Source organism: Zonotrichia albicollis, chromosome 3 (genome assembly GCF_047830755.1).
Source record: "Zonotrichia albicollis isolate bZonAlb1 chromosome 3, bZonAlb1.hap1, whole genome shotgun sequence".
NCBI classification, from domain to species: Eukaryota; Metazoa; Chordata; class Aves; order Passeriformes; family Passerellidae; genus Zonotrichia; species Zonotrichia albicollis.
In genome coordinates, this window is record NC_133821.1 from 76,932,997 (window position 1) to 76,957,734 (window position 24,738).

The 24,738-nt window shown below is 42.4% G+C and overlaps 3 protein-coding genes across 5 annotated transcripts in view; 1 reads left to right on the forward strand and 2 right to left on the reverse strand.

The window, feature by feature from the left end:
* Nucleotides 1–15,230, forward strand: part of TRAPPC3L (trafficking protein particle complex subunit 3L) — a 21,268-nt gene extending 6,038 nt beyond the window's left edge. Inside the window, exons 3-6 of one of the 3 annotated variants that reach the window (XR_003381248.2) lie at nt 2,220–2,319; nt 12,734–12,919; nt 13,977–14,547; nt 14,664–15,230. Coding sequence is in view for 2 of the 3 variants with exons in the window: in XM_005490685.4 (XP_005490742.2) it covers nt 2,220–2,319; nt 12,734–12,919; nt 13,977–14,096 (406 nt within the window). In the remaining variant the exon portion in view is untranslated. Of the gene's footprint in view, nt 1–2,219; nt 2,320–12,733; nt 12,928–13,976 lie in introns of all 3 variants that reach the window. The other 2 variants (XM_014269612.3, XM_005490685.4) reach the window with 2 other exon arrangements.
* CALHM5 (calcium homeostasis modulator family member 5) lies at nt 2,702–12,108 on the reverse strand. The gene is made up of 2 exons (XM_005490684.4): nt 11,473–12,108; nt 2,702–8,798 (listed from the first exon to the last, which is right to left on the reverse strand). The coding sequence occupies exons 1-2, from the start codon at nt 12,010–12,012 to the stop codon at nt 8,409–8,411; spliced, it is 930 nt and encodes a 309-aa protein (XP_005490741.1). The 5' UTR covers nt 12,013–12,108; the 3' UTR covers nt 2,702–8,408.
* A 3,280-nt stretch (nt 15,231–18,510) lies between the features above and the next one.
* On the reverse strand, nt 18,511–21,334 carry LOC102061562 (calcium homeostasis modulator protein 6). Its single transcript, XM_005490698.3, has 2 exons — nt 20,750–21,334; nt 18,511–18,927 (listed from the first exon to the last, which is right to left on the reverse strand). The coding sequence occupies exons 1-2, from the start codon at nt 21,281–21,283 to the stop codon at nt 18,511–18,513; spliced, it is 951 nt and encodes a 316-aa protein (XP_005490755.1). The 5' UTR covers nt 21,284–21,334.
* Between the last annotated feature and the right edge of the window lie 3,404 nt (nt 21,335–24,738).

Here is a 24,738-nt window from a genome sequence, read left to right on the forward strand (position 1 = left end):
GAGTGGCCGCGGGCTTTTCCGAGGGTCCCGCAGGTTCGGCGCCATCTCCAGCACCATCCTGAACAGGGACCGTCTCGGCTTGAGGTGGCGAGGAGGCCGATGGAAGCGGCAGAGGGGCCGGAGAGAACAACTCCCCCGCTGAGCTGGAAGCTGGAGACGCGTCGTCGTCGCTTAGCAACTCAGCAGCCACAGGAAGTGCCTCTTCTGCATTCTCAGACGCAGGCGCTGGCAGGGGCGGGGAGGCCTGTGAAGCCGTGGGCGGGACTGCCTGGAGAGGCGGAGACGGGATTGCCTGGAGTGGCGGCCGCGCCGGTGAGGCGGGTCTTGAAGGCGGACGCAGCGCTGGCAGGGGCGGTACCAACGGCACTGGCTCGAGCGGGACCGCCCATTCCCATCCCCCCGGAGAGAGAGAAGGGGGGGGGGGAGAAGGTTCCGTCTGCGCAGGCTCCGGAGAAAGAGTAAAAAAAACTTCTTCGCTCGGCGCAGTTTCGCCCCCCCCCGCCGCGAAGCAGGGGGGGCCGGGCAGCCCCCACTCATCCCCCGCCGGGTCTTCTCCCGCTGAGGACAGGGGGCTGGGAAGCCCCCACTCATCCCCCGCCGGGTCTTCTCCCACCGGGGACGGTGGAAACGGAGCCTGTCCATAACAGTTAGAAATCCATTGAAAAATAGCTGCTCTCCGTTTCAAAACTGGGAAGAGCTTTAGAAATGCTGGGTAGATAAAAGGCAAAACACGTTCCTGGCCCCAGACGGACTGGAAAATGGAATTCATGCACTCCCAGACAAAAACATCCAAGGCATACAGGACATCAGTAAAGAATCCAAAAAGCTTTGCCCATCGAAAGAACTCATAGAGATCTGTTGCTGACAGAAAAATCCCATCTTCTCTACACCATTTTTGCCAGAGGGCAATAAGTTTCTCCTCTGAAGGGGAGAACTGAACCTCTTCTTCCAAGGCATGTGTTCGCCATACCAACCGCCACAAACTACGAAGGGCTGGTTCATCAGGAAGGGAAAAGACAAAATTACCTTGTGAAAATGTCCAGCTTGCTCTGGCCAGCTCTGCGAACATCTTCCTGAAGGTGTTCCAGAAGAAGGTTCTCTTTGTGGTCAGCCTTGGCTGTGAACTCTGTCCAAATCAGGATCTTCAGTTCTTCAGCTCCTGGCTTGAATCCACTTCTGTGGTCACTTCAAAGCAACCATCACATGCTACACATACAGGATTTTACCCAGTGCAGCAATTTTTGCTCCTCTGGTCTTTATCAAATTAATTTTTGCCCTGACACGAGGGGTCACCAGATATTACAGCGACCTTAGACGGTCACTGTGGTGAGAGAAGGACGAGAATCTTGTTTCTTGATCAGAAGGCTGATTTATTGATATAGGATATATAATACATTATAACTATACTAAAAGGAAGAAAAAGAGAGGTTGCAGAGAGCAGCTATGCTAAGAATAGAATAGAAAGAATGAATAACGAAGTTCTTTGCCCAGGGAATCTGTCCCTGAGCTGCTCCTGTGATTGGCCTTTAATGGTACACAAGGAAGATGAGCCAATCACAGGGACACCTGCTACATTTCACAACAGCTGATAACAATTGTTTACATTCTTCTTCTGGGGCCCTTTGCTTCCCAGAAGAAGGAGAAATCCCAAAGAAAGGATTTCTATGAAGAAATGTCTGCGACACTGCCTTTATAAAGCCTTTACCTATTGGTAACATGTGTTAACTAACAACTTCTGGGGTTGTTTTGGTCAACTAGTTAGATGGAGGGAAATAACGTTAGAAAAGAAGACAAACAGATAATTGTGAAGGAAAAATGATAAATGAGGTGAAGAGGTAAGAGGAGAAAGTGAAAGAGATCAGGTGTGAGTGAATTTCCTATGGCACCTGAATGCTGCAACGAGGGTGCCCAGGATTGGTGTCCATACGTATAGACAATGTGCAAACTGTGTAGACAATTCATATCATCCTTGCCAGGACTATCATGCTTAAAGAAGTATGATTCCTTAAATGACTACAGGAACAGCAGTCCCACTGTGCTGTAAAATGTGGCAGAAAGAAGAATGTAGACCAGCAAAATGTGTTGTTATTGTTATTTAAGTCCCTCAATTAGGATCACGCAGCTGTTTTGCTGAGGAAGCGCAAGAGACGCATTAGGGAGATGGCAGGTGGAAAGAAGCTCCCCATTTAAAATGTTGCCTTTCCTTGTTTCCTCCTCAGGGGATACAGCATTGGCATAAGGCTGATTGATGACTTTCTGGCTCGTTCAGCTGTGAAAAAGTGCCGTAGTTACTCTGAAACAGCAGACATGATTGCACAGGTAAATAAGATTTGCATTTTCTAAAGCATCAGCAGATTCAGTGATCTTAGCTTGAAATTATATATTCCCTTCCTTTTTTCTCTTCCTAGGAGCATAAGTCTTAACTGTCTCATACAGATGTTAAACTTTGATATTTTTGCTTCTGCCATTTGTCTCTTCTCATCGTTGCCATAGTTACCTTAGATATCTTTTTACTTTAAAATTTTAATATTAAGAATAAGGTGCAAGATTTTCTGCAAAATTAACAATCTCAGTGGTAGCAAAGAAGAACTGTAAAAAAGGAAAATGAGAGAAACATTTTCCTGACAACCCACAAATCTAATAATAAAATCAAAAAGATAAAATCAGAGCATGCACTTTCACTTTGATGGAAATTTCCCTTTTATTGAATAGCTGTTCACACTTCTGTCAGACAACAAAGACACAGGTTTCTAAAGATCGTTTGTCCCCACTGGCAAGTTAGAATTCCAGGGAATTTCAAAGAGAAATTTAAATAAGAGTACATAACAAAGTTGCTCCCAGTAAGCAGCTGAGCTGGGGTAGAGATCCATTGGAAATGGTGAAGACAGCTGAATAAGCAGATGAGACAAGCAGCATTTCAATCACTGTTTTAAAATACACTGCCTCATTTAAAATATTATACCAAGCTGCAAAATCAAAGTTTTGTTCACTTTTACATTCTTCTTCAGGTGGTATTGGTACTTTATTTTCACATACATGTCAGATACCTGGTTTTCTGGGTTTTATTCCTCACAGTTCCCTTCTTTACAAATGCATTATTACAGTTGAATCTTCATTCTTAAGTACATGGTATTTAACAGCAAAGTGCAGTGAGAAATTAACAATGGAAAAAGACACTGTTTCTCTGCATCTTGTACCTCCAAAGAGACTTAATAAGAGAAGTAAAAAATTACTTGGAAAGATTGGGACAAACATTAAAGCACATGCTGTCCCTTAGAAAGACTATTTTTAGCAAACTAAAAGGAGTTCTGCAGTAGGAGTATAACATTTCTGAGGCAAAATGTGATATAGACAGTATTTTCACATTTCTTTGGCAAAACAAGTTTTAAATAATCTTCAAGCCCATTTGTTTGAGACACATACCAACAAAACATGTCTAAAGTGACCCAGTAAGGAGCTGCAAATACTCTATCAAACTTTTTAGCTCAGAATCATGAAGCTGTTTACATGATCTCCTTAACTCTTCAGCAGGAGTGTTCCCAGCCAGGAGAAAGTGCTTAAATACTTAACTGCATTAAGTCTTCAGAGGTATAATTCTGTTTGAGGATGAGTAAAACCAGTTCAAAGTTAAAGTAATTAAGGCAGTTCAGCAATTCAAGTAGGTAAAGCCAAACCACCTGTTAACATAGCTATTATTCTTCAGTTCTTTGGAAAACAAAGAAGTCTTTAAGATCAGGCTGCGGGTGTTCCCTGTGGAAATGGAAAGAGATGAAGCAAAAGGAAAAAAATATAAAATGAGAACTACAAAGCCAGTTTCCCAGATTAAGAACTAAATACTGGAGGAAAGGTGCACCTAAAGCAGTGACTGGGGGCTTAAAACTTCCACCACTAGCTCAAGCTGCAAACCCTGGGCTTTACTGCTAACTTATACTGGCCTGGAGAAGGGCCAACAAGTTTTGATGGGGAGCCAAACTGAGCCCTTCTACACTGAGTTCCCATGGTGTTCACTGTCTTCTCATGTTGGTCCTGTGACTTTGCAGGGCTACCGTTGGGATTGAATTAAAAAAGAGATGAAACAGAACATGTGAAAGTAGGCTTTCTGGCAAATTGGGGTTAGAAATGGAAACCAATTGAGGAATGATATTAAGAACAAAGCCCAGCTGAAGAAGTAATGTTGAAGATGGGATTCAGAATTTGGATCTAAGTATAACTGAGGATTAGGGTTTTTTTGATAATTTTTCTCTATAATCCTGCAAAATCAAATTTTTAATTCAATTTCTCCTCAGAGGACCCTGATGTAATTGATCTGATCAAAGGAGTTGCAAAAAACAGCTTCTGGTTTTAGATCTAATATTTATATTACCTTCTCTAGCACCAGGAGGTGTTTGTCTATGCCAGAGGTGGAAGCAGCCTGACCACACCCTCTGTTCCACAGCAAGCTGGTGCTGGCTCACTGCTGGATTGAACAGTGCTGTGCCTAAGGATAGATCTGTTCCTGAAAAGCAGCAGCTGCAGAGATGGGCTTTACTGTGGACACTCAGTACCCTATGAACACAGGAAATTACCATCTCCAGAGGTCTTTGAAGAGAGCTCCCTCAAGGGGAATAACAAAGGATGGGGTAGTCCAGCCATGCCACCTCCTGCCCAGAGCTGTGGGACAGGAAAAGTCCTTCCCTGTGTCATGGAAGGTGCTGCCACACCAGGTCCCTGTATATTGATTTATGGCCAGTTGGAAGGTCTGCCAGATGCTGACAGAATTTATGAAGCTGGTAAATGTTGGTTTCCTGATCTCAGCAGGGAGAGGGAAATGCATAAGCAGGTTACCTACTGTGGTAGACAGTAAACAGGACATTGAAGTGCTGCACTGTGGAGAGTAAAGGAAAGGTTAGAAGACAAGTTTGGAATCAGCAACAGATGGCAACACCTTTAATGTATCTTCCTCTTTCCAAACACTGACTGGAAAAATACTAAGAATGAAAAGTATGCTAGCAGAAATATTACTTTGGCTGCCTTTCCCCTTTTAAGTAGATGAATTCTGGTCCTTCATTAATCTTGCTATTATGTTGTCTGAAATAATGGTTTCTATATATTTAACAGTCTCTACTTACTTGGTGTCATGACTTTTGCATAAAAAAGTTTGGATGTGAAAAGTCCCCAGTAGTATGTAGAGGGACTGAAAATTAGTGACTTCCTAAATATTTCAGTAATTCTAGGTGCTCTGTGTTTGAACACCATCAAAATGTTAACAATTTTTATCCTTGCTGCTTGAGAGAGATGGAATGCTGCGTTTTTGAGAAAGGGCAGAGAACACATTTTTAATTCAGACTGCTTAGATCTTATTTTCTCATTAAGCAATGTATAATGTCATAGCGTTGTAAACAACATTTTCAAAAGTGAGGTTTTACTTTATATGGGCATCATTTTGCTGGCAAGCCTATGTACGTGTCTAAGCAGATATTCTTTTTTCTTCCATTTCATGTGTAAAAACAAGACAAATTTATGGGAAGCATGTTTTAAGCCACCTCATTCATTTTACCTTCTAGTCTTTTGGAGTCAAAAAGGCTAAAAAGACCTTTGTTTTATGCTCTGAGAAGCTGTAAATGGTAGTTTTAAAGTAGTTGCTGTTCTGTTATAACCTGGTTTTAAGAAAAAATTATTTTTATTCATTTATTTGCTTATCTATACACCTAAATTATTGTTGCTGCCAAGACATTTTCATAATTTTCAGTTTACAACTTTGCATTTTGGCCTTAATTTGGTGCTCCATTGCAAACGAGCTACTTCTTTTGCATAGTTTCCATGCAAGTTCTCTTTTACACAAGAATTTTTAACAATAGAATTTGGACAGATGCATCATACCGTAATGTAAAGTACAGATGAAACTAAATTGAGACCATATGAAGGCTTAGCGTGGTTAAAAACTCTTTATTCTTATAACAAACACTTCGAGTTTGATGGAGCAGTAGATGTGTAGTGGAAGAGGAGCTAAGAGAATTTAAAGACTTAACCGAGGGACAGAGCACAGAAGATTAAACAGAAGTTTCTTTTTTCTTGTACACTCATATTTTTAAGGGTATCAGAATTAATGCAAAATCTAAATTTTCCAGCAGAAAATTTTGATCTTGCTGTTTGGTTTTATTTGTTGGGTGTTTTTCTCCAGTTTGTTTTGGACAGTGTTGACAATAGTCTATCTCTTTCTAAGCTGCCATGGTAGCAGCTGGATTCAGGAACAATGTTGATAGAAAGTAGCTTTTGCAATGGCCCCTTGAAGGACTAAGTTAAATTTTTCAAACCCATACCAGTTGAAAACAGAGGATCAAACTGGCTGTTTTTTTCAATCTGTTTTCATAGAAGTATTCTAGGATCCACATGGAAATTGCATTAAGCCACAGGCGTTTTGGTAAAAGAGTCACACAGCCGTGGGAATGGGGATCAGGGAGAGACGGGCTCCTACCAGGCACACATTGCAGCACAAAGTGTTCAGCAGCTGCTCTCAGGGGTGGAGACACTCTCAACATGAGCTACCTGCAGACATGAAGCAGGCAAGGAGGAGGAGAGGGAAATTCATCTTGGATTTGCCTCTCCACAATAAAGCAGAAGATAGGGCTGGGAAGTGCTGTCATTTGAGATGGCCTGGGCTGCTCAGGTGCAGAGCCCTAAGCTTTCTGCCGAGGGAAAAGAGGATACCAAAAGCTCCAAGTGGGATCACTCTGTCCTCCTACTTGTCCCTCTACCAGCTGTGCTTTTGCCTCTGTGTCCCAGCTATTATATCACACTGGAGGCCTTATCTTTACCTCAACTCACTTGTTTCCTGTATTTCTTTGATCAGTTCATTAACCTACTTGCTGTCCTCCCTGTTGCATCCCTACTTACTTTGATTTTCTGAGGAAGGAGGTGGAGAGACAGTTTTGGAAAGGGAAGTTTGGCCCAGGCAGCAGGGCTGTCCTGTTAGGAGGTGTTCTATCTCCCCTTGTATGCAGGGAGGAGGTTGAAGTAGGTAGATGGTGTACCAGGAGAGGTTCCTGGGGAGAAGATGGTTGGTGTATGTGCCAGGCACGGTGTCAGACATCTGCTGTTGTGACTTTTATTTTGGCAGTGCTGCATCTGTGTTTTCAGCAGCAGCAGGCTCATTTAATCATATGTTTTAAGTATGCTGCTAAGTGGGTCATCTGGGATGAAAAACTTTAAAACATTGTCTCAAAGGTCACAAGTTCTTGAAAACATAAGGAGAAACTTCTAAGCAGAGAGTTGAATTAGCGCTTGTGTTTTATTTCATAAAGAGTAATGATCTGTATATAGATGTTTTTACCCGCTGAAGAAACCAAATGAGTATGAGAACAGCTGGGCAGGATATCCTGGTTTGTTGAGAAGAGCATGATTCAAGCACAGCAAAACTATGATTCTTTGCAGACTCAGAGAGACTGGCAATAAAATGCTGCACAAAAGCCTGCCCAGCTACCCCAGGGAAAGTCATTTTGTTCTCCTTTTATACAGCATTTGTGAATACTCTGAACACCCTGAGCCATGTGATGAATTCCAAGTGAGTGACGTAAAGCACAGGGCTCTGGAGTGAAATGTGTTTGTCAGAGGCACTGACCATGCAGTTGCCTCACCTGCTGGTTCTTCTTGCTCCAGACACCAAGTTTTCCAAGGATATTAAAAAAATGAAAGTCAGTTTACTGCAAAAATGTTTTCTTGTCTTAAAAAGTGGAATTTCCTTCCAGGCCTTCTATTGTACACTGGCTGCAGGCCCAGAAACAACGATATTACAGAGCAATACAGGCTGCACCCAGTGCCTGAAACTTGCTGAAAACTAGAACTTTATAGCCATACAAAGAAAAAGTCTGGACTGGGAGCAGATAACAGGGAGATGTTCTACAGAGGCAAAATATCCAAAGACAGAGAAGCCTTGAGGGGTTGCTGGTGCCTCAAAACAAGGCTGTACCTGCAATTGGCCTGGAAATGACCTGGACAGAAAACCTTTACTTTCTGTGTGTTGGCTGTCAGAAAGGCACACGTATCTTGTGATTATATTCACACACTTTAAATGACTTTACTTGTTGACAGTCTCTATATTTACATATGACAAGCACACTATTTTACATAGCATTTTTAGCACATTTTACATAGCATATTGCTAAAACCCTCTTGTAGAAGCCATTACTCCTTTTGTGGTACTGTGAGCTCTTGATGCTGACCTAGTGACTTGAACCCTGGGTGCTGTGGAGTACTGCAGCCTTTTCACTCATGTAGGGAAATAATTTCATTCCATCATTTTGGAGCAAGTAACTAACTGGGAGGAAACATGATGAAGAAGAAAGAGGCCATTGTGAAAAAAACATAGAGATGAAACCAGATAGAAATATGCCTATTAACAAGATACAAAAAAAGCTGAAAATATACTTGGTCTATGGTACTTCCCTTCTGTCCGCAAGGTCCAGCATTGTCTCTCTTTCCTCACTGGTTCCTTTCTGGCCTTCCTCAACTAGCTTGTGAATCGTGCTATAATGCTGTTTGCTGCTGCTGAAAGAGTGGAGCTGGGAAGCATCTTCCCATGCCTGGAAAGCTGGCAGGGAAATGGGTTCTGGTTCCTTGTTTTCAAAAAAGCACTTCAGGTTTCGCTCGCTCAGCTTGGTGGCATACAGCTGGAAAATCTGCTCCAGTTGCTCCTTCTCTGTCCCCTCATACACTCTCCAGAACATCAGCTGGAGGTGGCTGACTTTTGACTGGCAGCTGGCACAGCAAGTGGTTAGCAGGGAGAGGAGAGCTGTGGTAACTATCACACACCAGCCTAAAATCTGGGAAGGCAAAAGAAATCAGTTTCAGGTTAAAAAGACCCAAGTGAAAATGCTACTTGAATCACAAATGTCTGACAACACTTTGCATTTGGTGCTGGCCCTGACGTTAGTGGGACAACCACATGGGTTCTTGTCTTAGGTTGGAAATGGGGATGTGTCTTCTCTTCCCATCTGTTAGAGGTGGGGCAGTTATCTTTTGTTAATTGGGCAGTTTTCTTTATCTCTTCCACAACCAATCCTCCCTCAGGGAGATATCTGCTGTTCATGGGCCAGTGGGTCCCACTGCATGTCTGATAAAAATTACAGCACCCCATTGTGAGAAGCTCTGCCCAGGGGAGGAGCCAAGCATTCCTACCTGGATATAATCTGAAATTAGGAACATCACAGTCAGCCTTTCCCACTGCATTCCCAGAGGAGCAACTGTCTTCCCCACTGGATCCCTAGGGGAAGACACGGCCCATCTACGCCGCCACCAGACCTTCAGAGAAAAGCTAGACCCTTCTACAGGATCACTGCTTCAACAGAACCACGCCTGTCACTGCAGGAGGGCTGCAGCCACCATTTAATGGGACTGCTGCCACCACCCTGACCCACAGGGTGTCAAGGTGTATTCTGACTCCATCAGTGGTTTCTTTTCTTTTCTTGTACTATTACATTTTTAATTTTCCTAGTAAAGAACTGTTATTCCTATTCCAATATCTTTTCCTGAGAGCCCCTTAATTTCAAAATCATAATAATTCAGAGGGAGGGAGTTTACATTTTCCATTTCAAGGAAGCCTCCTGCCTCCCTGAGGTGACACCTTTCTTTTCAAACCAAGACAGGACTGAAGAGAACGAGTAAATCCATCAGAATAGAGGCTTCTCAATACTGCTCCTTTTGGTGTATCTTTGGTAAAGAGTAAAGTGTTTTCTAACTCCTGAAAGCATTACATAAAACCACCCAACAAGAATTATTAATTTTGAATCATGAAGAACTACATAACCAAAAAGGGCAAGTAATTTTTGTTCCAGATCAACCAGCCTTTTAAACTGTGACCACTGTTAGATGTTTTGTTTTCTGACTTCTTTTTATTAGAAAAAAACCTCCAACAAAACAAATACATAATTAACCAGCATCACTCAACTCCTTTTTTCTGTAGCAGCTTCAGATGTGGACGAAATTCTGTCAAGAACATTTTCAAAGAGCTACTTCCATAATTACTTCCTCAGCAAGGGGAGAGAATGGAAAAATGTGCTCAAACTGGTTATTGTGGGATGTTCTCCCCTAAGAAGAGCAGCAGTGTGAGCACAATTTTTCCTGCCTTGTACCACTGGCCTAGCCAATGGCCAAGACAAGTTTTACTTGTCTAATCCATTATGACAAGTTAAACAAAAACCCAAACTTGTTTTCAAACACTGGAAAAAGTTCCAGTGTGGGACAAATATTCTAGGGCTCAGAGGCTTTAGAACTGGAACTGATTTCCCATGCTCCAATGGTGATGATATGGAGAGTGAACTCTCATGTGAACTCTTGCACTGATGTTAAAAAAAAAAACCACCAGTAAAAATCTGTGTTTAGCTGATGTAATATAGAAAGTTTCTTCAGAGAAGTCTGTGAAACAGAGAAGTTTGACTAACAACTATTCTTAGGAATTGGAATAGAACAATAGTTAGAGCTTTCCTTTATGTTTCCCAATCACTTTGTACTGACTAGCGATTTTTATGGATATTTGAGAAATCTTTTTTTAAGCAGTTTTTCACTTTCTTGCAGCTTGGAAAATGAACTCATATATTCTCATGGTAATACTGAATCCCTGGTCTTTCAGTATTTCCTATACATACACCTTAAAGTCTCAAGCACTATCTGTTGTTGCCTTCTAAAACTAACAAACAAACTGTTTTGTCTGCAGGGCAGTCTTTGTCCTATTTGCATGAGGACTTAAAAATAAAACCAGCTCTTGGAAAGGAAATTGTTCCAGATGGATACAATTCCTAACAAAAACTTGCTGGCTCCACAGTGTGTTTTCCTTTTTCTGTAGCTTTCTTTTTATTCTCTCCACTGTTTTGATTTTTTGCCTCTGAATTTATTTGCATTACAATGCAGAGAGCAAAATTGTACTGCACATATATTGTAGAAAGTAGTAAGATCTCAACTTTGCATAATCTGCTTGCTTTATTGTTTCTCACTTCCTCCAAGCAGGACAAAAACATCCTTACGTTTGTCATCACAAAAAAGAGGAACACAAACAGAAGCACATTATTTAAGCAGCCAAAAGATATTTCACAAATCTTGTTTTCCAGTATTTTTCTGCTGTTAGTGACCTACGGTTATCACAATGTTTTAAATTAGGAGAGTGTGGCATGAATTTTTTAATAGGACAGACCCCTTTAATGCAGTGATATCTGTTAATTCAGCCTCCAAAACAATCCAGTTGGGTTTGGTTTTTTCCCTCCTTAGAGCAATCTCCATTCAGGAAGAAAGCTTTATGTTCTCTGGTCTTATTGACCTCGCCATCAGTGAGGACCCCTAAGAAATATGGAACAGCTCAAACTGAACCAAAAGATGGATTGATTGTATGCCAAAACATTGTTTACACGAAGCCAACAGTTTTAACAAAACTTCTGACATCAGGATCTTCCACAGATAAATCACAGCAGCAGCACAGTAATGCTTTTTGTTTATCACTTTTCTTACCTGGGACTGTGCTTGAAGTGTTCTTTTCAGTTCATCACTCTCTGAAAAGGGCAGGGAGCTTTTGTCACAGGCTACCTTGTGTAGCTCTTCAAAGCAGCTCTCCGATTTGCTGTGGCAAACTGCTTGTAAGTAGGCAGGATTTTTCAAGCCACTCATGGCACATTCGTAAAAAGTCCCGTTGAGCAAAGCCACGGACAGCCACATCACTGGGGCTACCAGAGCATTTAAAGTGATTTGTCCAAAGACGTAAAAGAAATGACAGATATTCCCTCTGGGGAATATTTTCCTGGGATTCACCCAGCAGCCTGTAAAGAGTTTCCAGGTCTTGCTGTTCAAGAAGTATCCAATAACCAGCAAAACAAGAGCTGGCGAGAAGAGAAATACCAAACCGTACCTGAAGTTTTCGTTGCTGCAAGGGCATCTGAAAGCAACAAGAGAAAACACACGTTCACCTCCCATTGTCAGCAGCGCCATAAAACTGTAACCTATGGCGGTTTTCCGGTTCATAAAGAACTTCAGGATTGTTTGGAACGCATCCATCCCTGGTACTCACTGAGGAGGAGAGACTGGGGACGGCTTCTCTCGGTCGGCAGCGGCGTGCGGCGGGGCAGAGCTGCCCGAGGAGGCGCGCCCGGCTCTCCCCGCCCTGCCGAGATAGCGCCGTGATGTCACTGCTGCAGAGCGCTGGCACGCCAGATGTGGCACATCGGCAGCAGCATCCACCCGGCGCGGGAAGACAGCAGGCAGTGCTCTGTGTGACCAAGTTTGCAGTCTTGGAAGCCTTGTTTTCGGTGGGCTGGTTGTTTTTGTTGTTTTTTTTTTTTTTTTTTTTTTTTTTTTTTTTTTAAGCGACTGCAGATGGAGAGATCAGAGTTGTGCGAGATCTTGAGCTGTGATTGTAAAAGTTGCTGGTGAGGTAGTGAATGACCTAATATAGATGCTAATGGTCCCAAGGGAGTATGGCATGACTGAAAGCAGATGAGTGATAACAGTAAAACCACTTTGTGTGGAGTTGTAAATGTGGGAACTTCAAAGAAGAGCAGCTCTCTGTTGTGTTTTCCTGGGGCATCACACAGCTCTAGATTTGCATTGCTGGCTCAAGCTGATCACAGAAGAGACAAATGTACTTTGATTTCTAGCCTGTCTGGCTCTCCCCCCTTATTTCCTGGGGTAAAATTGGTCTACAGGATGCTTCTTTCTAAAATTTCACCTCTGGTTTGCACGCAACACATTTAAGCAGCAGAATTTCATTCTTTTGCAGGTTGCTTTCAAGATGTATCTTGGGGTGACCCCTAGTGTGAGCTGCAATAGTGTCACAGGGAATGAATTCTCCTTAATCCTGGACAAAAACCCACTGGTGGATTTTGTGGAGGAGCTGCCAGCGGAACGAGCGTCACTCTGCTATTGTAACCTCCTCTGTGGGGTGATTCGAGGGGCCTTGGAAATGGTAAGGAGGTGCATATCTGTTTTCTCCATTCTTTGCTAATTCACGGAAGCACAGGAAAACAAAATCACTTGTTCAGATAAAAGTAGGAAATACAGTGTTGTTTAACCTCTCAGTTTAAATGTCTGTATCTAGATAAAAGAGGACAAGGCTGATCCTGGATCCTGAGGTAGAGAAGCACATGGGATTATCTCACCTCCACACTGTCCCTGCCTGGCTGTTCAGTCTGTTCAGTGGCTGACTTGGGTGCAAAAGCCAGGGGGGATCAGGAAGACAGGTAACACTTACAGTGGAGGGATAGAGGGGAATGTTGGGTTCCTCCACTGCTCCTGGACCCTGTCACACGTCCCTGTACAGCTGTAGCCAGTAAGAGTCATCCCAGATTCTTTCCAAATACCTCAAGATAAATAATAGTCTCAGGTTACTGTGGTACCTGCTGAGAGGGAGAACAAAGTGTGGATGAGCATAATGTTAAAACCAAAGCATCAGAAGTGTATCAGATGGCAATCCAAATTTTGTTCTTAAGTTTAAGGTTTTGCAAAGAAATAAATAAAGGGCACAATTTGAAAATTTCTGACCTGTAGAGCTTCTTCAGGGAGATTACTTTTGGGCTGCTTTATGTTTTTTGTCAATATCGGATTCAGCGTAGTCTTATATTTCAAGAGACAAAAAACTCAATCCTGCGGTGTTATGTACATACATCAGTCTCGGAATCAGAGCATCTGATACAAGACTAAGTCACAAAAGTATTATATCATAACTCTTAGTACAAGACTAGGAAATTCTGTGATCACAAAATCATTAAGTATGCAATTTAGGGTCTCAGAAGAAAGCAAAACACTGGGGAGAAGGGTAATGTGCTATATAAATTCCAGTGTCTGTAAATTTCCTTTGTATTAGCTTAGTTGGGAAAGCTATTTTAAAACAATTTAAATATCTGTTTCCTATGAAACCTGGGAAAGGGGGTCCTCTTGTGGTAAGAGAGAGAGAAAAAAGCTCATTAGGAGGGTGGAAAACTGGGCATTTTTTTGCTTAACTAATCAGACCTGATTCTTTCCAGGTTCACTTAGCAGCAGAAGTGTCCTTCCTCCAGGACAGGCTGAAGGGGGATGCTGTGACAGAAATAGGAATCACATTTTTAAGGAAGCCTGAAGACAGAAGGCACAGAAGGAACAAATGAAAGAAATATTGGGAGAAACCCTTGCCTGGGGATATTTTGTGTCTTTTGGTTTAGAAGAAGACAGGGTAAAAGTGGCTTTGCTGAGTCAGCTGCACCAGTCAGCTGCTTGAAAGGTGAAGAAAGCAGGGCAGCAAATAGGAGAGGCAGGGCAGGAGAGAGCAATGTTAATTGTTGTGGCACAGATATCAGTAAAAAGGAATGAAATTATCTGCCCTTCCCTCTCACATACCCAGGCTCTTGAGCTTGATGGAAGTTTTATCTCAGTATTTAGTGTGTGCTAAATATTTGTCCGTATACCAATTGTTTTCAGGTAAAGCTGATAACCTTTTCCCATTTTGTCAGTAATATTTCAGAGCATGTCTGCTAGAGGTGCTTTCTTTCCCTGGCTGTGTGTGGTTATCCACAAAGGATTCCTCTGCTGCCATTGCTGTATGCAGTGTCTCACTCACAGGTGCATGTTTTGATGTGTGATACTTTGCCATTCATTGTCCTCCACACTGGACATCCTGCTGTCTTTGAAATCAGGGAGGTATGGGTCTTCATTGCCTCTGGTGGTGTTCTTTCCAGCTCTTCAGGTCCCACATGCAGTTTTGCTGGCACTTCTGCTCAGTCCTGTGCACACTCCAGGCTGCAGCACTCTGACAACTGCAGCGGTGCTTGTCTCACCAAGCTATGGGCATTTCCACATCGGCCTTCTCTCCAAGAGCACTGATCTTGTGACCAAAATGAACAAAGCATGATGTATTTAATGTGTAGCTATTGTGGACCTGTACCTGTCTAAGGAAACTTGAAATAAAATTCTGAGATCGCCACACAACTGGTTTGGTGGTCGTGTTTTCTGTTCTTACCTGGCTTTCACCACCAGCTGTTGAACATCTTCCTCTTGGTAGTGGACTTGTTACCACAACATGACTGGGAAGTAGAGAAGGAGCAGCCTCAGAGAAACCCAAGTTATAGGAAAGGTTTAAAGTTGTTTGGTGTAATGAAGATGTCTGGATAAGGTTTGGACAAAACCCCAGGTCCTAGCACAGCACCCTACCCACAAAGCCACCTTACCCTCTTCTCATCAAAACACTTCTTTTAAACCAAAATACCAACAACTAAGGTCAGTGTAGCCCCAAGTTCACTCTGATTTTATCACTGTGTTTTGTACCTTCTTCTCCTATTTTTCCCTCAGTCTGTTTACGTCTTCATCATGCTAAATGAGGGCATCTCTTACCTTGGGTTCATTCTCACCAGACCTGTACAGTCCTCATGATAATCTCTCTCCCTTGTTTGTTTTAATGGTGTGGTAAAGTGGTGGCATAGTAGAATGGCACTTTAAGTGAGCAATTTTGAAGGGAACAAAAACTAAATTATTTGTTACTGCAGCCTTGGTCTCAGCCCAGCTGCTGTTACCTGCTTCCAGTAAGAAGTGGCAACAGGTACATGTAACAAAATGTTATAACCAGTCACAAGTTTCCCTGCCTCTTTTTTTTTTTTTTTAATTATTATTACTGTTTTTTTTAATTAGAGCTGAAATGTGTTGTGGAGTTTGTCTGATTTCACTGCCTGTACAAGAGCCCACAGTGGGGTTTTTGCTGGTTGAGATGTACAGGTGCCTGACCACAATGAAGGCTGTTTATTGACAATGGCAATGACAATGACATTTTTACTTTTTCCAACAACACTAACCAAATATTCTCTTTTTAAAAATTATTATTATCTTGAAAGTGAATAACCTATACTGTCCTTGTTTTCTTAGAGAATTACGGAACTGTTAGGGTTGGAAAGGACCCCTGAGGGTCATCTAGTCCGACCCCACTGACAGGGCAGGGTCACCTAGACCAGGTGACACAGGAACATCTCGGTTTTCTGTGGTTGAGATGACCCCCAAGGTATTAGAAAGTCTTTTTTTTCCCCAGCCCTGCAACTAAAGAAGAAATTGAGATTCATCGGTTCTGCTTTTCAAGGTTGTTTATTTTTCTTATCTATTATATTCTTTCTTTGACCTGTGAGATCTATCCAGCAGGTCGGGCTGTGCACAGTGACTGCCCTTGGGGTGGTGTTAACTTTTTTTACTGAGAACTACATGTACTTTATTTACAATAATTTTCAAATACCTATCACCTATGTTAGACAGTCTGTCTCTACTCTAAACCAATCTAAAAGTGTCATCATCACAGCAGAAGAGGGAGGACAAGAAGAAGGAGAAGAAAGACAGGACATGCCCAGATTCCTTCATCTTGCCTCTTGAACCCCCATTCTAAATCCCCAAAATTCTACTTTTTTACCCTGTGACAAATTAACTATCATTCTACTCAAACTCTTGTGGCTTGTAAATCTTCACACAAAGTTGGTAATTTTTTCCATGGACTAAAATTGAAGCCACTGGTGTTTTTGGCTCTGTGCCAAGGTCTCTGAGCCCTCTGCCAGGGTCTCAAATCACCCAGAGCAGCCAGAGAAATGTCCTGGGTCCCGACAGGAACACATCTAGGTGAGTCTGGATTGTCTTCAGAGAGGGAGACTTCACGACCTCCCTGGGCAGCCTGTGCCAGTGCTCTGCCACCCTCAGTGTAAAGTTCTTCCCATGTTGAGGTGAAACTTCTTGTGCTTTAGATTGTAGCTATTGCTCCTGCTCCTGTCACTGGGCACCACTGCAAAGAGCCTGGCATCCTCCTCTTTCCACTCACCTTTGAGAGGTGTTAACGAGATCCTCTCTCAATCCTCTCTTCTCCGGACTAAACAGGCCCAGCTCCTGCAGTCTCCCCTCATAAGAGAGATGCTCCAGACCCAAATCACCTTTGTGGCCCTTCTGCTGGGCCCTCTCCAGTAGCTCCTTGTCTTTCTTGTACTGAGGAGCCCACAACTTCAGATGTGACCTCACCAGGGCTGAGTAGAGGGGGAGGAGCACCTCCCTTGACCTGGCCACACTCTTCCCAATGCACCACAGGACACCGGTGGCCCTCCTGGCTACCAGAACACTGCTGGCTCTTAGTCAGCTTGCCATCCACCCAGACACCAGGCTCTTCTCTACAGAGATGCTCTCTAAGAGGTCAGCCCCTGCACTGTCACTCCATAATCATCAAGTTTCTCAGAAGGAAAAGAGCATTGAGTAAATATGTGACTGTGAGGAATATGTTTAAAAAATTCTTTTCTACATGAAAATTAAATCTGGTTTTGCCTTCATGTGTTATATTTTTAGTTTATAGTGAGAAAGAATCTTCTAACTCATTATATTCAGCTGGTTAAAATAGGCTCTCCCCTTCTTCCTTCCTTGCAAAATGAATGTAACAAACAAATTCTTGGGTTTCCTGCCTGCCTGTCTGAATGATTTTTGAATTTATTGTGTAGAAAGAGAGAATTTCTGGGAGAAGTAAATGGACAGCCTGGACCAAACAATCTGACTCACATATCTAGAACTGTCATAGCATGGCATCCCTGGCTGGGTAATAATTAGCATTGACTCCATGATTCCAGAAGGCTGATCAATTGCTTTATTATACTATACTAATTAAGAAACTCATTACCCTTACAGACATTCCAATACAGTTTGACCTAATTGGTCCTTTAATTAAAACACCATTGGCTAATTAAGGAAACTCTTTGGTAAACAAATCTGCATAACACATTCCACATGTTTACAGCAACAGGTGCAGCAAGTGAAGATAAGAATTGTTTATCATTCTTTTCTTTGATATTATCACAGCCTTGCCCAGGACAATGCCTGGGAAAATTATGTGTTGCTCTCTGTGGCCAGAGAGCTGCTGCCGCATAAAATGCTCTCTTATTAAACAACAGCTTTTCAGGACAAAAATGAACTTCATTATTCTTCACTCAAAACTTGTATCTTTATTTATTGTACTAAGAAGCTGTTTGATAAGAATATTACTACTTGCTAATATGGATTGCAGATTTTTAATGTCATTGAGCCTATGAATGCACTTTTAATGCTTGCTAATATAAAAGCTTCACCTACATCACCATGTTATGCATGAGCCTAACCCCTCAAGACAAGCTTAGTTTTTTAATCTACAGCTTGATCTAAGCTTCACTGAAAGCTTCATTTTAAAGAAAGAGCTAAAAAACTAAGCTGAATTTCTGATCAAATCTTCCATTCCTGTCTTTGTCTCTTTGATAAGGTTTGGTATTGTCACTCCACCTCTCAAGTGTTTTTAAGGTATCGGTAATAATTTGACATAACATGTGCTGATACCTTTGTGGATGCTGATTATTTTACATACAACTCTTCTCAATGGACAGCAACATAAGAAAACTGCCTTTTAAATGTACTTAAGCAAAAAGTAAATCTACTGAGGATTACAACTATTAGCTTTCACTTTCAGCTTGCATAGATTTCAGTAAGACCAGAGAATAAGACTCTTCTTATATCAGTAGGCTAAAAGACTGCTAGCATGGCAAAGGATTTGTCTCATTACAACCCTGAAACGCTTGGCTGGGCTTCATCCACAAATTCAATAACATTGAGATCCTGACCTTCTTCCTGGAATTCAGCGTCGTTGCCTCTGTTGGTGTTCACATACTTGTGTAACACACTGTAATACTGCGATTGTGAATTAAAGGTGTACGAGACTGAAACCTTCTGCCAGTCTTCGTTGCTGGGAGTAGGAAATGGTGCTGGGTCAGTGGCTTCAAAAAAGCAATTTGTATTTCTTTCTGCTAGCTTGTTTGCATGCTCTTTGGCTTTGGTCTCAAAGAGTTTATGTTCTTTTCTTGAATAAATTTTCCAGAATTTGAACTGAAGGTAGCTGACAGGGGAGAAGCAGTGGGTGACACATGTTGAAATCAGTGCCAGAGCCATGATGGTGACTATCAGGAACCATCCTATCAGCTTGAAAAAAGGATATATAGGTTATTGGTGGTTTTGCATGGCCATATGTGGGAGTACAGAACATAACACTGAAAAAATAAGAAAACTGTAAGCAAAGAATCCTGGAGTGCATGTAATTGTCTGCTTGCTGCCAAAGTAGGGGATCCCATGCATGCAATTCAGACAGACATACAGACCCTCTACACCCCTCAGCTGATCTTGTCAGATTAAGGATGAATACTGAAAAAAGAGAAGATGGACAGAAGTGATTTACTCAGTTATATCCAGCTTTCTTAACTTTTAAGGCAAGATACTGACTATCAGTTTCTGCAGTTGTGGTCACATTTATGGTACAAAGGGTGCCGAATCTCTCTGTGTGCTTTGTGCTGCAAATAAGAGCTCCTGCTGGCTATGTTCTCACAGAATGTAATTACTCTCCCTGATGTCTAAGCCTGCAAAAACAGCTTGTTTTTGCACAAGGCAGAGGAAAGGTTGTGTCCTGTATGTGTTGTAGGCAGGACACAGATTTGACTATTGAATATGGGAATTCATGCTTGTTTTATAGCTGATTCTAACACCCTTAGACAAGTCTCAGAGGTCCTATCAAAACCAAGTGTCCTAGTAATTGCTGGTGTCTCCTCTACTCAGGGGTACTTAGCTAGAAGCTCTAGGCAGAGATCCTGCAACATGCTCTTTTACCCCAGGATGACTTTTTCTTCAAATGAAAAAGTATTGAGTGCTAAATGAAAAGGCGTTTTTGCTCTTTTTGGTTCTTAATTTTGTTGAAAGTAGATTGGATATTAAAAATAGTGGTCAGTAATAAAAATACACTCACACTTTTCCTATTTTTGTTTGACTGGATGTTTCTTTTAGTTTCTACTGCAATGCCAGTAACAGTCAGGCTTCCTTGTTTTTTCTCCTTTCTTATCCTATCTAAAATCAATGGTATAGAGTTTGCCCCCTTTTTTTGGAGAAGCAGTATGCTAAGTATTTAACAAATAAAAACACATTTTTGTTTTAATAGGCATTTGTACTAAACAGGAACTTATTATTAACTCTTATAAACTTAACTCCCTTAACCAACTCTTAATGATTTCCTGAGAAAAAGTTGCAAAACATGGTTTTCCTACTGGAGTTAAGACAAAATCCACACAAATGTAGAAACAAAACTGCAGTGCTGCCAACAAACCAAACAAAAAACAATCTACAAGTATTACTGTTTTGATCATGCAATTTGCTTTCAGCACAAGAAACTTTAACAAGATAGATATATATTTTAACTATTCTTCTAGAATACAAGTGTGAAATTATTAAGAGGTTCAAGCATTGAGATTTATAGTCAAACAAGCTGTTCTTATTTGTTTCTCTTTCCAGATGTCTCCTTGCTACCATTCTCTTGCAAGGGGACATCAGCTTCCCCCCTGTGTTAATGATCTCAGCTTCCCCTCAACTAATGCCTATCTGCAGAAGTTTGAGGTATTCAAAGACATAAAAGTAGAGAAAGAGAAGAACTCAAACCATGTCTAAGTTAATTGAGAAGAAAACTTGCTGTGCAAAGTCCCATTCTCTAGGCTGGTTTCCTGTCCATGAGGTTTTGTAAATGACACTACCAAACCATTACCATGCAAACATACAAAACCAGAAAGTACTTTAAAAATATACCCATTTCTTTTGGCTTTTTTGCCAAATTTCCTATATTGCCTAGCTGTGTACTTTTGGTACCTTATATTATATAACATGAGGGAGAAGGACTCTTTACAGTTCCCAGCAGGCACGTCTATGCATTGAGCAGCCAGGGTTGAAGCCTCCCAATAGTGTGAGGAGAAGAGCAGTGAGGCTTTACCTGGGACTGTGCATGAAAGCTGAGGCATACACTTGACATCGCTGCTGCTAACTCCTCATCACAGGGCATTTTGTACAGCTGCTCTTGGCTGTAATTTCCTTTATTTTTACAGAAGAGTTGTGCTGTCATGTTGCTCCCACTGGCCGCACACTCGTAGAAGTTGGCTCCGAGCAGGGCCACCGCTATCCAGGTGAGCGGGGCCACCGAGGCCTTGGCTGTCATTGGCACAAACAGCTGGCAGAAGTGGGCCCAGGTTCGCCAGGAACAGTATTGGGGATGCTTCTCTGGAGAGCACATGCCTGTAAAGAGGCGCCATGTCCTGGCGTTCATCATGTAGCCGAGCAGCAAGAGGACAAAGGCAGGTGCTAAGAGGAAGGAATAGCCATACACCAGGTTCTCAGAGTTGCAGGGACACTTGAACACTACATATGAGAAGACGCGCTCGCTGGCAGCCGTCAGCAGGGACACGATGCTGAAACTCAGAGTGGTCTGGTGGCGGATGCAGAAATCCACTGCCTTCTGTAATGTATCCATTTTTCTGCCTCTCGTTACTTTGAGAAGAGCAAAATCTCCGTCAGAAAAGGAAAAAAGAGAGACAAGTCTCCTGCAGCTCCCACAGCCTAGAGAGGCTTTTAGGGCTTTCAGTTTCTATTGGTTGTGGTGATGCAGTGAGGCACAGAAGCAGCCCTTCATAGAGGAAATAATAGTCAGTTCACAGTCAAGCACAGACCACACTGGAAAACCACTCCAGCATCAACAGCAAAATAATTTCTTATACATTTGTTCCTATAAAAATAGTTTGTGTTTGTCCACACATACATTGTAACTAGCAATGGCTTAAACCTCATCATCTTGTCAGTGAAGAACCAGATTCAAAGTGTGAATAAAATGTGAAAAAAACCACCCAGAACCATATACAAATTTTTATCCTGCCTTATTTTTAGCTGTACAATATGGCTTATTCTCTTATGGAAGAAAATTCAACTATAATCATGTCAATTTTTTAAGATAATCAATCTATCAATTTTTTTAAGCAGTTATGTTGTAAATTATATAACTCTTGCTCTTTTTTTTTTTTTTTTACTTTAAAGTACATTAAACCATGGATTTGTTTGTCTTTGCCAAGGGGAAGGGCAGCTGGATGTTGTTGCTTTTTAATCTTTAAACTGCTGAGACTTTGGGTCTTGCTGGACAAGGCCTCATAAGCTCCAATTTAAAAAGAAGGGTGTTTTGGAGGTCAGGAATTTGAAAATCCACAGTTGCCATTTCAGCTCTTTGGGCAGCTGAGAGGATGACACAGAGGCCCTAGAGCAGGCAGCACTGGTTCAGGCGGCTGCTGGGCTCACAGCAGATATATCGTGCTCAGTGCTTGAGCTGCTGCTGCTGCAGAGAATGTGCTGCTAAATGAAATGCTTGCCTTGGCCTGGAGAGGCCCTTGTAATACAATGACATAGCAATCAAAAAAGGATGTAAAACCAGGAAGAATTAATCAGACTGAAAGTTAGTCTGGCCACATCTCAGCTACAGCCAATAGCTGAGTGGGGAGCACAGAGGCAGGGAAAAGAAGTTTGACAATGCCCTCACACCCTGTGTGGTTTCAGGGATTTTCTTTGTATCTAATGCCTTTTTTTTTAACGCATGCAGACTTTCTGACATCCAAAATACTGTACAGCAAGTGTGCTTAACCTTCATTCTAATGAATGACATTTGATGTCTCTGGGATCTGGAAGGGAAAGAGAAAAAATAATGGATCCTTGGCATCTCCATCAACTCATGGTCTTGTACACTTTCATCATAGCCCTCTCTGTCCCAGGCTGAGGAAACCCTAATATAGTCATTCCTCATCTGATATACACCTTTGCATACTTTCTTTATCCATGTGGCCACCTGTGGCCAACATGAACTGTTCTCTAGGATTCAGGTACCATTTTTCACATGAGAGGAAATAGGAAGTATACCAGATTTCCAGTGCATTGAAGATGCAACTGAATTATAGTTTGCTACTGGCATTTGTCTTCTCTTCCCTTGAAATAATTTCTAGAACTTTTTCTATTATCCATGAATTGATATTTTAACAAGATATGCATTATAATAAAAAGCCCTTCAGTCCTTGAAAGATAACCTCAGCAAGCTCAGAGTCCATCACTGTATATATGAAGGTAGGATTTGGTTTCACTTTGAACACCATTTCTTCTATACTGCGTGGAGATGTTGGGGAGGCATTCCCTGGTTTAGGGAGACACAAGAAGCTTCCCTCAAAAAGCTGTTAGACTCTATTGGCTCCTTCCTTTATTCCTATGTCTGTTCCTGTGTTCTTGAGCCATTCCTTTTATTCCCTGATTGGCCCTCATCTTTGTACCACCCAGAGACCAGGGTCAGCCCCCAGGCCCTTCTGGAGAGAAAGCAAGACCCTCTGTGTGTGGGTGCTGGGACCTGAATGTCTCACCATGTGCCTGAATAAAACATCTGTGGATATTATGCAAAGGCCCTTTTTTCTTCCTTACCCTGGACTATACTAGCAGCAATTCAGATTGCCACAAATGGCGCCCGAACAGGGACCTCTTCTAGAAAACATCTGCACTAAACCACCCTGAAAATTTTGCTGTCTTACCCCAGTGCGATGAGTTTGAAATTTTAGTTCCTTCCTCCTTTTACTCTCAGGTGTTGAGAAGAGACTAGATTAAGGTGGAAACAACACTCACCCACGCAAAACAAAAAGTTCACCTCCACCTTAAAAAGTCTTTTCTTCAAAAACACTTTAGTTTTTCAGAGGAAGAGTTAAAGTGTTTAGTACACTGGTTATTTAAGCATTTTCCTTATATTGTGTGGAATGTAGTCCTAACCAATGACTTCATAGAACTAGTTTGAGAAAAATTAAGACCTGAAGAAAAACTCTATAAAGAATTCTATCCTTTTTTGAATATGATTATGATATGCATTCAAAATCTTGAAGAAACAGTTAAAAAATAGTGAACCTCAGCTGAAAACCCCTTCTCCAAGCTCTCCCATCTGCACTCCTGCTGCCCAAGTTTGCTGTCACTGGATGGCCATAGCCGCATGCTCACGTTCACATGCTCAACATGGTGGAGGCCACAGGGTCCCCTCTTCCGTCCTCTAGTCCCCACACCTCCTCTCACAGCTTCCACAGTCCCAGGAGTGAGGGGGGGTCAGAGGAGCAGGCTCTGATTGGCAATATAAAGCTGCACCAGTCTCTTACTACGAAGGGGAAAGAAACCCCATGCGCACTTGCAGTGCTGGAAGGGACAGTAAACAGAAGAACAGACGAGTTTACCTTGGTTGCTATAGCACCATGAGACACAGTGTGTGTGGCAAGGGCTGTCCCTGCTCCCACCAAACAGCTGCCCCTGTGGAAAAACCACGGCCATCCCGCTGCCACCATGCTTGGCCAGGGTGAGCCAGCCGATACTCGCTGCCCAGCCTGGGTCATGGCAGCCCACAGCACCGGGGCCGAGGGTGGGCTGGTGAGACCGGGGGCGCGGGCAGCCCTAATGGGGGATGGCTCAGAACCACAGTCCTGGCAGCAAAACCGCCACTCCCCACCTGCCTGGGGAGCCTGTGCCACTCCTGCTGCTCTGGAAGCCCCACGCCGACAACGCCCGTGGACATCAGCCAAGAGAGAGCCCCAGGAAAAAGCCAGGCCCCAGCGCGGCCACCAGCACCAAGCGCAGGACGAACCCCACATGGCAGTGCACCAACCTCAACACCAGCAACACATCCAGCAACACAAACACAAACCCACTGGCAAAGGTAAAAAAGTCCTTGCCGTGAACATCTTGGGGACAGTGAAACAATTCAATGTAAAAAACAAATACGGCTTCATACCCAGAATAATAACAAAGAAGATGTGTTCGTTCATCAGACTGCTATAAAAAAGAATAACCCCAAGGAATACCTCCACAGTCTAGGAGATGGAAAAATTGTGGAATTTAATATAATACAAGGAAGAAAAGGCCCCCAAGCAGCCGATG

Bases quoted from the DNA above. Each gene is read 5' to 3' on its own strand.
- CALHM5 (XM_005490684.4), bottom strand. From the start codon at position 12,012: ATGGATGCGTTCCAAACAATCCTGAAGTTCTTTATGAACCGGAAAACC. The intron at 8,799-11,472 runs GTAAGAAAAGTG...TTGCCTTCCCAG, and splicing joins CACTTCAAGCACAGTCCCAG to ATTTTAGGCTGGTGTGTGAT.
- LOC102061562 (XM_005490698.3), bottom strand. From the start codon at position 21,283: ATGGATACATTACAGAAGGCAGTGGATTTCTGCATCCGCCACCAGACC. The intron at 18,928-20,749 runs GTAAAGCCTCAC...CCTTTTTTCAAG, and splicing joins GCTTTCATGCACAGTCCCAG to CTGATAGGATGGTTCCTGAT.